The 12582-nt window shown below is 37.1% G+C and overlaps 1 protein-coding gene across 2 annotated transcripts in view; it reads right to left on the bottom strand.

Annotated features, from left to right (window-relative positions):
* Nucleotides 1-5868, bottom strand: part of glra3 (glycine receptor, alpha 3) — a 91800-nt gene extending 85932 nt beyond the window's left edge. For both annotated transcript variants that reach the window (XM_051702954.1, XM_051702953.1), the window contains exon 1: nucleotides 5634-5868. In XM_051702954.1, coding sequence (XP_051558914.1) covers nucleotides 5634-5704 — 71 coding nt within the window. In that variant the 5' untranslated portion in view covers nucleotides 5705-5868. The remainder of the gene's footprint in view (nucleotides 1-5633) is intronic.
* Nucleotides 5869-12582: the final 6714 nt, after the last annotated feature.

Here is a 12582-nt window from a genome sequence, read left to right as displayed (position 1 = left end):
GAGAGTAAAATGTTTGGATTTGGTTTGATTTTTTTGACCACTTCTTTTTTTTTTGATTATAGTTTAATTTATTTTGAAGTGTAATTTGAATTTAGAAACATTTTTGGTTGAATTTTTTTTCATGTTTCAATAAATTAATTTCATTTTTCAAAATTGACTGGTAGAAGTAAAGTGCATTCTGACACATTCACTATTAAAGGGATAGTTAAAGAGATACCCAAAAATGAACTCTCACATCATTCACTCACCTTCATGCCATCTCAGATGTGTATGACTTTCTTTCTTCTGCCGAACACAAACAAAGATTTTCAGAAGAAAATCTCAGCTGTGTGAATGATGACTAGAAATTAAAATGTTCCAAAATCACATAAAGGCCATTTTACCAGTGGTAAAAATCCATGTCTTCTGAAGCGATATTATAGGTGTAGGTGAGAAACGGATCAATATTTAAGTCATTTTGTTTTTTTTAAATCTCTACCTTTGACCAGCCCTGACCAGTAGGTGGTGATATGCATGAAGAATGCAAATTGCCAAAAAACAAAAGAAGAATGTAAGCATGAAAGTAAAAGTAGAGATTTGTGGTAAAAAAGGACTTAAATATTGATGTTTTTCACCTGCTCATAACATCGCTTAGATATGGATTTAACCACTGTTGTTTTATGGATTACTTTTATGCAGACTTTATGGGATGTTTGAAGATTCAAAGTTCTGGTCACCATTCAATTGCAGTGTATGGAACTACAGAGCTGAGATATTCTTCTAAAAATCTTAATTTGTGTTCTGCAGAAGAAAGAAAGTCATACACATCTAGGATGGTATTAGGGTGAGTAAATGATAAGAGAATTTTCATTTTTGGGTGAACTATCTCTTTAATGTTATTTGTGTTGGTTGATGAATATGATTAATAATACTATACTTACATTCTCTATAATATATCGGAGCGTAAATCCAAATCCTGACAAGTACCACATTTTCCATGCTTATTAAAGAAGCGTATCACTGTCATAGAAATATCCCTGACATTCAACAAGGATGCATTTAATGCACAAAAGAACGCAGGTCCAGATTATTATTTTTTTTTTATTATTCATTGCATACAGTCCATTTACATTACTTGTTCTTATGAATGTGCTATCTTTGTTTATATTGATGGTGCTTGACAGGGAATGCACTACACCAATCAGCCACAACATTAAAACCACCTGCCTGATATCGTGTAGGTCCCCCTCGTGCTGCCAAAACAGCTCTGACCTGTCAAGGTATGGACTCCACAAGACCTGAAGGTGTCCTGTGGTATCTGGCATCAAGACATTAGCAGCAGATCCTTTAAGTCCTGTAAGTTGCGAGGTGGAGCCTCCATGGATCGGACTTGTTGGCCCAGCACATCCCATAGATGCTCAATCGGATTGAGATCTGGGGAATTTGGAGGCCAAGTCAACATCTTGAACTCGTTGTCAAGTTCCTCAAACCATTCCTGAACAATTTTTGCAGCGTGGCAGGGTGCATTATCCTGCTGAAAGAGGCCACTGCCATCAGGGAATACCATTGCCATGAAGGGGTGTACATGGTCTTCAGCAATCTTTAGGTAGTTGGTATGTGTCAAAGTAACACCTACATGAATGCCAGGACCCAAGGTTTCCCAGCAGAACATTGCCCAAAGCATCACACTTTATCAATAAGCCTTGGGTGCCCATGAGTGACCCTGCCGCTGGTTCAATGGTTGTCCTTCCTTGGACCACTTTTGGTAGGTACTAACCACTGCATACCTACCGTTTTGGAGATGCTCTGACCCAGTCTTCTAGCCATCACAATTTGTCCCTTGTCAAAGTCGCTCAGATCCTTACGCTTGCCCATTTTTCCTGCTTCCAACACATGAAATTCAAGAACTGACTGTTCACTTGCTACCTAATATATCCCACCCCTTGACAGGTGCCATTGTAACGAGATAATAAATGTTATGCACTTCACCTGTAAGTGGTTTTAATGTTGTGGCTGATCAGTGTATATAATATGACGGTGCCGGAGAAGAACCTCAGAATTAAATTGCAGTTGACTCGGCCCATTAGCGCTTTGCAAACGCAATTTTGCCAAGCCCACTTGGACATGCTTGCACAAAAATACCAAAACTTCATATGGCATAGTGCTAGTGCTCTTAAAATAGGGCCCGAAATCTAAAAAAGTAATACATTATAGTAACTAATTACTTTGCAATCAAATTACGCCTAACACTGGGAATGACATTTACTATTTGACTGTTCCAGGATCCTGTTTATTTATGTTTTTAAAGGGATATTGCAATTCTGACATAATTTACTCTAATGTTGTTCCAAATCTTGACTTTGACTTTCTTATTTGGAACACAAAAGGATATGTTAGGTGAAATGTTAGCCTCAGTCACCATTCACTTTCATTGTATATACAGTATACAGTATACTGTATATGTAAAAAAAAAGAAAAGAAAAAAAAAAGAAAAAATGCATGGTGACTGAGACTAACATGCTGCCTAACATCTCCTTCATTTTCCATGGAAGAAAGAATGTCATATGGGTTTGAAAAAACATGAGGGTGAGTGAATGATGACAATTTTCATTTTGGGGTGAACTATCCCTTTAAAGAAAACAGCACATTCAAATTCATGTCAGCACAGAGGCACATAATGACTAGCTAGCAAGCAGGGGCATGGTAGGCCTGTGTTGAGTGGTCTTAGGCTAGGAGCACAACAACTTACTGTGCCATGTTCCATCATCATCTCTGAGAATAGACTGACAGCTGTTATATCTGTCTATACAAATTCTAAGTGTGCCCCTGTCTTAGTGTGTTTGTGCTAGGGGCTGTTTGTTCTGTTGTGTCTGCTGATGTATGTATGTGGTCATCTGTGGTGAGGACTTTATGTTTTGTTGTATTTCTTTGTGTGAACTTGCATTATGTTTTGAATAATACAATAAAACTTTTTTATAATACAGCATTATGTATTTTATGCAGTAGAAGACATGGGTATTATAGTATTAAAATATTGGTTCGCTTCATATGAAATGGATAAAGTTTAAATCTTCAAAGGAATCAGTAATAGGAACCTGATTATTTCTTATATATTCAATAACTGAGCTTTTTCCTTAGATACTTCATCTGAGCTATGCCCCAATTTTAACTCATAGACAAACAGTAGTCTAAAAAATTCCATTTGGGGGCCAGGCTTCTGTCCGCTGGCCCCCCCTCTAGAACCGCCCCTGACACTATCCGTAGTGTCTTTGCCTTCTCTTAAGATCAGTCTTTTTGTTTCGTTGCTCTTGCTAAATATCCAAGGCCAGTTTCAGCTCACTAACATATCTTTCAATGTGCATTATACATTAGTGCTTTGTTTTGTAGTCATTCTAAATTGAGACTTGGTAGTGATAAATAATGCTTCCTGCACACTGTAATTAATTATGGATTGTTGAAGGTATTCCATAGTGGAATGAGATGTATCCAGCATTTCTTTGCAAACAACTTCCTCTGAAATGGCTTAAGGTAAAAATTCTCCCTCAGGGTAGTCAGAACGCCAACCAATACAAAAGTGACATGGACACTACAAGTGCCAACATATTAATAATGCAAGGCGTTACACTTGTGTGGGCCCACGTATCGTCGACAAATCAAACATTAAAAATTCATAGCATCATCAGCCAAAAGAATTGTGAGGGTTCAGCACAGCTCAAGAGAACCCATCCTCTTCTCTGTGCCAATTTCATATTGTGGAGTGATACTTGCAAGATCAAGAAGAAAGGCTGGTGAAAATGAGGATTGCAGAGTAAAAATAGACTAATCATTCAGTGTTTGAGACAAACCATAAGCTTTGTGACTGACTGTGCTCGAATGAACACTATCAGATACTCTCAAGGAACCTCATAGGAGGGTAAAATTCCACTGGGACTTAGTGTCAGTATACAGAAATACAATTCTTCAACACACTTCTTGATAAATGGTATTTTACTATTTACAATTAAATTGAATGAATGTCCATTTACTCATTGTAAACAACTTCTGTCTGAACAAAGAGGGAGACAGCAAATGTCCTTTTCCTTTTCCTTACTTCCCATAATTTGCTGTTCCATTTACTGGTTAAATGCATGGGAATTTCAAAAAACACTCTTACATATTCGGGTCTTTAGAGACCTAGAATAAAATACTGTTATATATATATATATATATATATATATATATATATATATATATATATATATATATATATATATAGATCAAAGAGAAAGTGCAACAAATCTGGACAAATTTAGGGTTCATTACTTTATCACTGAAATTTCCAGAGACTGTCAAAAACATATTTACCTACATATTACACATAAGAAACACATAAGATACACATAAACTAAGTTACATATAAGTATTTTCTCAGGCACTTATTGAGTCTAAATAGATGCACAACTTACATAATTTCAATAGTACACCCAAATGACAATAGTCATATCATCCTGTTCATGTGTTACACATGCTATAGTTTACTACCATGTTGTTTCTTCATCAAATAGCAATGTCAAATTTAAATAAAGTAAATCACTGAAACAACAGCGCCACCTTGAGTAAGAAATAGCATGTATAATATGTACGTGTATGCGCATGGGATACTGATAATTCACCATTGTTCTTAATTCACAGTTGCACAGAAAATCAACATGATATAGTGTTTATATGTATGAATATAGACTCATTCCTCTTGTAATAAACAAAGAAATAGATATCCCATTATAGTAAACTTATATAGATATGAAATAATCAAAAAAATATAATTTGTGGAAGTAAAAAAAAAAAAAAAAAAAAAAAAAAAAAAAAAAAAACACACTGACACTGACACTCTTACATACCTAGTCTCTAATGGCCCTATACTCTTTTGGTACTTAAACCATTCTACATTTTTATTTATTTATTTACTTTTGTGTTACACTATTTATAAGAGATTGAGGAATACTAAAGAGGTGTGGGCACAACTCCAAAATGCTGTACAGGGGGTGAAATGAGGTCCCGGGTCCCGGGTGCGTTTAAGGGGTAATATTCCTCATTACCTAAATAATCCGATATAGAATCATTCAGAATTATGTAAATAAACCTCTGTTCTGTTCCATGGGAGCGTGCTTTTCGTGATGTGACATTTCCCTGAGCGCTAAATTGCTTTATCAATGAAATTTGTGCAATATATCACCTGTTACACTGAGAAAAAGCTCCTTACAAACTTTACCTATTTCTTCGACAGCCATTATGAACCCGGTGGGGAAGATGGATATTCATTACAGCATATTTTATAGTCCTCATAAAGCAGGCTAAATACGCTTTACGAGACTAGTGCTAATATGGCATTGAAACTGGGTCCAACGGGTGAACAGACTTAATGGTTTAATATGAGAAAGCCTCTCCAAACGTAAAATTAGTATCTCTATGTTTGCATTTTGATACTTTCAACCTTCACATATCGTGACGTAAAGATCAAGTAACCAGAGAGTATTCAACAGATGCTGAAAGCCAAGATGAACTATAAAAAGAACTCTGAATTCAGTATGAAAGACATTCATCTTTACATTCTCCGAAAAAAATAAATAAATAAATAAATAAATAAAAAGATGTTTTCTTTTTCAATGTTTTCTTACCTCAGCAAAATTCCTATTTCCCACGCAATGAATCCCCAGGCAGCCACAGAACGCAGCCTTTTCCGAGTCATCTCAAGACTTCAATGGCATAGACATACACTCCTGTGTGAATGCCTGTGCTCTCTTCAGCACCTCTGGCTTGTTGACTTCAGCACCCCGGACAGCGCTCCGGCTGTTCTACTTCCACTCCAATACACTGTAGGTTCGTTGCACGCGGCAATCGCAAAGAAAGCAGTTTTGGAATCCCTCATAATCTTCCGAAGCTAAAAATCATATATTAAACTCTTTCCTCGCAGCACCACTGCAGGAGATGAGTGCTGTTTGCAAGAGCGTGCGGCAGCTGAAGTGATTCTTGACATATTCAGACATGTCTTAGCAGAGACCGCCCCACACAGCGCGCACCAGACTGACAGTGCGCTTCTCCACGCTCACTGTAATTATTATGCAACGCTTACTTACAATTAGAGACAACGGCGTTTGAATATTTCCTCTTATTACAGCACATTTATCATATTCACTATGGGTTAGGTGATTGATATAATTGAAAAGAACAACTGAATTACATGGCTGTTGTCTAGTAGTAGTAATACATAGTATAATATTTATAATAGCATTAATAGGCTATAGCACATTATTATAATATAAATATATGTTCTCGTATCAGTAGCAAAACAAATAATTAAGTGTAAAATATAAATGCAAATAAATAAATGAAAAGGGTTTGGAATGGTAGGGTACAATGGAGCAAAAGGCCCATGGCAGCAAAAGTCCCTTTTGGTTTTATTTTCTAAAAAAAAAAAAAAAACACCTGTTTGTGACTTTGCATTGCACAATTTTCTTGACCCATGAAGGAATTGAATGCCTAAAGGTTGATTTTGAGGTCATTTAACCTAACATGTAATAACATTTTAAATGTCTCAAATTTATGTAGCGAATGAGAATCCCTGAAATCATTGCATTTGTTTTGAAACAAAATATTTATTTGTCATTGTCAGTTCTGTTCAAAGTGATTAAATCAATAGTTTTTCAATAACTGTCCAATAACTGTCCAATTATGCAGCGAATGTGAATCCCTGAAATTATCGCATTTGTTTTCAGACAAAATACTAATATGTCATTGTCAGTTATGTTCAAAGTGATTAAATCAGTAGTTTTTCCAATAACTGTCCAGTAAGTGAAAGGATAGTATTTAGGGTAAAAAGTCCCCTTGTTGTAAGGACTAAAGACCCCCCATAAAACAAATAGTTTTTATTTGGTAGGGGGATAGATTTTTTTTATGAAGAATGTTCAAAGTGGGCTCACATTGATTGGTCCAATCACAATGGAGATTCTAGATTGTGTTTGACTGGATTAATTAACTGTTTTTAACAAACGATAATCCATTCCAGGTTTGATTGTGGTTAAAATTAAGTGTATATTTAAGTAATGTGTAATCTGAGCGGTAATAATACATTTATTGCAAGTGGACCATATCAGTAAGTAATGACGAAACTAAATGCAATGCAACTCGTAAAATAAGCAGCCGTGAATCATACATGGATGGCACATGCTGTAACACATGTACCGATTCTCTTGGTGCTGGAATGCACCCGGTCCAATCTGGCAGGAAAGCCCTATGCAGTTCATAGTGTAGGTATACAGGCCTAATACACTGAGCCTTTACTGCCTGATTTGAATTTACTCATGAAGTCATTGTTGTGCCGCAGTGAGTGACAGTGTCTGGCACAGACTGCCGTGGGCAGCTTATGGCACTGCTGAGGCCGGGTGCATCTGTGCAGTGTGCGCGTGTGTGCTCACTCCTATTTATTTTGCCACGTTGACCCTGTTCCTAGCTTTGTTCCATTGCTCTGAAATGGGATAATAAGCTCTAATACTCTATGCTTACAATGTTTGGCATTAGGCAGCTGGGGTCTGATTTTTTTGTTTTTGTTTTTGCTCTTCATTTGTTTTCTTCATTTAAGCAACTTCTGTTTGCTTTGAAAGGCAACAAGACTTGAGCCTAGTAGGAAAAACAATCCTTACAGGGAGTGATGTATCTCAAGATGTAAGATATGAAAGTTTTTAACCCTCTTCAAATAGTGAAAAAACGTATGCATCATTATTTTTTTTTTTTATATCGATATTTCACGAGTTTTCCTAATTATATAAGATCTTTTCAGAAATGTGATTTTGACTTAATTGTGATCTTTCAGATGTCTGCTACATAAGTGATGTTTGGGGTCATTTTGAGCCCAGTTATAAAAATAGGGGCAGTGGATTTTCACATGCTTTGACTCTGTTTGGTACTGAAGGTGCAATTTCTCAAAACAAAAATGTCCACACAATTGTGAAAGATGTGTCTGTGCAACCTTCCCACACCAACTGCACAGACATGCACATGGACAAAGTTGTTGCCTCATACAGCTGTCAACGAAAGAGTGCCCATTGGCACCAGGTAATTTTCTTCAGCATCCTTGATATTAGTGCATACAATGCACAACAGTGAGTGGTGTGTTACCAAAAGGAACCGGAGGAAAACATTCTTGGAGAAGCAGGGTTTTGCCTTGGTGAAGCCTCACTTCATGCCGCATCTATTGTGAGGGGAAACTGAAAGTCAGCCTGAAGCAATTGCTTCAAACAAAAGAGATACATAACCTTGTTCCAGTATATACAGGTGCATCTCAATAAATTAGAATGTCGTGGAAAAGTTCATTTATTTCAGTAATTCAACTCAAATTGTGAAACTCGTGTATTAAATAAATTCAATGCACACAGACTGAAGTAGTTTAAGTCTTTGGTTCTTTTAATTGTGATGATTTTGGCTCACATTTAACAAAAACCCACCAATTCACTATCTCAAAAAATTAGAATATTTTAACATGCCAATCAGCTAATCAACTCAAAACACCTGCAAAGGTTTCCTGAGCCTTCAAAATGGTCTCTCAGTTTGGTTCACTAGGCTACAAAATCATGGGGAAGACTGCTGATCTGATAGTTGTCCAGAAGACAATCATTGACACCCTTCACAAGGAGGGTAAGCCACAAACATTCATTGCCAAAGAAGCTGGCTGTTCACAGAGTGCTGTATCCAAGCATGTTAACAGAAAGTTGAGTGGAAGGAAAAAGTGTGGAAGAAAAAGATGCACAACCAACCGAGAGAACCGCAGCCTTATGATTGTCCAGCAAAATCGATTCAAGAATTTGGGTGAACTTCACAAGGAATGGACTGAGGCTGGGGTCAAGGCATCAAGAGCCACCACACACAGACATGTCAAGGAATTTGGCTACAGTTGTCATATTCCTCTTGCTAAGCCACTCCTGAACCACAGACAACATCAGAGGCGTCTTACCTGGGCTAAGGAGAAGAAGAACTGGACTGTTGCCCAGTGGTCCAAAGTCCTCTTTTCAGATGAGAGCAAGTTTTGTATTTCATTTGGAAACCAAGGTCCTAGAGTCTGGAGGAAGGGTGGAGAAGCTCATAGCCCTAGTTGCTTGAAGTCCAGTGTTAAGTTTCCACAGTCTGTGATGATTTGGGGTGCAATGTCATCTGCTGGTGTTGGTCCATTGTGTTTTTTGAAAACCAAAGTCACTGCACCCGTTTACCAAGAAATTTTGGAGCACTTCATGCTTCCTTCTGCTGACCAGCTTTTTAAAGATGCTGATTTCATTTTCCAGCAGGATTTGGCACCTGCCCACACTGCCAAAAGCACCAAAAGTTGCTTAAATGACCATGGTGTTGGTGTGCTTGACTGGCCAGCAAACTCACCAGACCTGAACCCCATAGAGAATCTATGGGGTATTGTCAAGAGGAAAATGAGAAACAAGAGACCAAAAAATGCAGATGAGCTGAAGGCCACTGTCAAAGAAACCTGGGCTTCCATACCACCTCAGCAGTGCCACAAACTGATCACCTCCATGCCACGCTGAATTGAGGCAGTAATTAAAGCAAAAGGAGCCCCTACCAAGAATTGAGTACATATACAGTAAATGAACATACTTTCCAGAAGGCCAACAATTCAATAAAAATGTTTTTTTTATTGGTCTTATGATGTATTCTAATTTTTTGAGATAGTGAATTGGTGGGTTTTTGTTAAATGTGAGCCAAAATCATCACAATTAAAAGAACCAAAGACTTAAACTACTTCAGTCTGTGTGCATTGAATTTATTTAATACACGAGTTTCACAATTTGAGTTGAATTACTGAAATAAATGAACTTTTCCACGACATTCTAATTTATTGAGATGCACCTGTATATACAGCTCTGGAAAAAATTAAGAGACCACTGCAAAATTATCAGTTTATCTGGATGTACTATTTATAGGTTATGTGTTTGAGTAAAATAAATATTTTTGTTTTATTCTATAAAGTACTGACAACATTTCTCCCAAATTCCAAAAGAGCATTTATTTGCAGAAAATGAAAACTGGTCAAAAAAGATGCATTGTTTTCAGACCTCAAATAATGCAAAGAAAACAAGTTAATATTCATTTTTAAACAACACAATAAAAATGTTTTAACTTAGGAAGTGTTCAGAAATCAATATTTGGTGGAATAACCCTGATTTTCAATAACAGCTTTCATGCATCTTGGCATGCTCTCTACCAGTCTTTATGCCACTCCTGGCACAACAATTCAAGCAGCTCGGCTTTGTTTGATGGCTTGTGGCCATCCATCTTCCTCTTGATCACATTCCAGAGGTTTTCAATGGGGTTCAGGTCTGGAGATTGGGCTGGCCATGACAGGGTCTTGATCTGGTGGTCCTCCATCCACACCTTGATTGACCTGGCTGTGTGGCATGGAGAATTTCCTGCTGGAATAAAACCATCCTCAGAGTTGGGGAAGATTGTCAGAGCAGAGGGAAACAAGTTTTCTTCCTAGATAACCAGGATAACGTGGCTTGATTCATGCGTCCTTCACAAAGATGAATCTGCCCGATTCCAGCCTTGCTGAAGCACCCCCAGATCATCACAGATCCTCCACCTGGTCGTCTAATGGTTAGACAGAGACCTGGAGAGGCCTTCAAGCCACAGTGTCTCGCACCCACTGTGAAATTTGGTGGAGGATCAGTGATGAACTGGGGGTGCTTCAGCAAGGCTGGAATCTGGCAGGTTCATCTTAGTTAAGGACACATGAATACATTTTTTCTATTTTTTTCATTTTTATTTATTTATTTTTTGTTTAATACTCATAATTAAAATTATGATTTTCACATTTTAATCATTGGGGTCACTGTGACCCCAAACAATGAGGAAGTGAAACCGATCTCAACAGAACACAAGTGTTAATGAAAAAATAAATAAATAAATAAACAGTGCAGAAAACCATCAAACGAAGTCCATAGGGCAAATCCTTAAATCAGTGTTAAGAAAGAAAGCAAAATCCAAGTACTATAGACAAGCAATAAAATAAGCAATAAAAGATTCAAGGCACCACAGTTTGTTTACAACACAGCAAACAAGGAACAGGTTGGCAGTAATTAACAATCAGACTAACAGAATAAGGCAAAGTAAATACATAGAAAATAGTCACTGAGGCCCTCTATAGGAACGGAGGGGAATAAAAGCCCTCAGAGTCTGACCACTTTAAAAAAAATGTTGACATTTGCCAGCTCATTAAAAACACATTATTTATTTGTGTCTTTGTGATTTTTTTCTATGATTCCAAAAATAGGCCTTTTGGCTGCATCCTTTTCAATGAATTACCAAATTAAAAGTGCATCAGCTCTCACTTATGAAGCATTAAAAATATTATGCAAACAGCAAAAAAAAAAAAAAAAAACAACAACAACAACATCCTTTTCTTTATTGCTTCTCGGAGCACAATACTGTTTATGCCCTTGATTCTGAGCACTGCGTTTTATTACTAACAGTTGAGCACCCATTGCTTGTTTGCACTTAAAGTGTGAGCAGGCAGGCTGTGTGTGGGCGGGATAAGGGCAGATGGATGGGAAAAGCACTGATAATAGCCCAATGTGTACTCTGTCAATTACAAAGGCCACCGCATTTAGCCCCCAGATAATTTTCCCTGCCCTTGATGAATTAAGCCTTCAGTCATGTAAAGGGCTGTTAGAAAGAAAGACCTCTTTCGTAGACAATCACTGCCTGCCTGAAAGAAGCCTCAAGTGTCAGGACGCTCACCCCAGACAAAGTCATTTGCGAATTTGGCTCATGAAATGCACTACTTCTCACAAATGAAGACTTAAGAAAAGGCACTCTGAAAACCTGAGCCACCTAAGTACAGTATGTGCACAATACATTTTCTGGTTTAAAAACATCATGAAGACACCCCATAACAATGACCCACATTAATTACATTACCACAGCAAAAGGCGGGAAACATAAGTAAATTATTGTTATTGATTATCATTGCAGAATTTACATTTTATCAGTGCAACACATTCTTTGGTTACGGTTAGGGTTAAGGTTATAGGTATTTTGTGCCCTATTAGATATGATACCCATGTTTTTACCTCATTACTATGTTTGTAGTATTTTCTGCCTTTAGTAATATCTGTCTGTCAGGATATGCTACCCCCATTGTATGTTAAAGAAGCACCATCAATTACAATAGATTGGTCATCCTGAGCAGGTACACTGTAAAAGGTGCTAAACTTTTGTTAACCTTAAGTGCTAACTGTAAGATAAAAAAACAATAAAATCAATTGTTACCTTAAGAATCTAATTATATCTGATCTAACCCTTAAAATTAGTTTTGTTGGTGTAACCTAATTTATTCTGGTTGATGTAGTGATGTTAAATAATATTGACTTGAATAAAACCAGTTCATTTAGATGATACCACATGAATCACAATTTTAGTTTATCATTTTTTTTTTTTTCAATGTAGGTTAGGTTTTCAGTACAAGGTCCATAATGAGCCAGGTATTCTAAACCTTGGACTGGAGGTAGTGCCTTTAATCAATGCATAAGCATTCAGTGCCTCTCTGAACATTTTTAGTATCCTAATTTA

This window comes from Myxocyprinus asiaticus, chromosome 7, assembly GCF_019703515.2.
Source record: "Myxocyprinus asiaticus isolate MX2 ecotype Aquarium Trade chromosome 7, UBuf_Myxa_2, whole genome shotgun sequence".
NCBI lineage: Eukaryota > Metazoa > Chordata > Actinopteri > Cypriniformes > Catostomidae > Myxocyprinus > Myxocyprinus asiaticus.
Note: the sequence above shows the minus strand (reverse complement) of the source record. Positions and strands in the feature narration are given on the sequence as shown.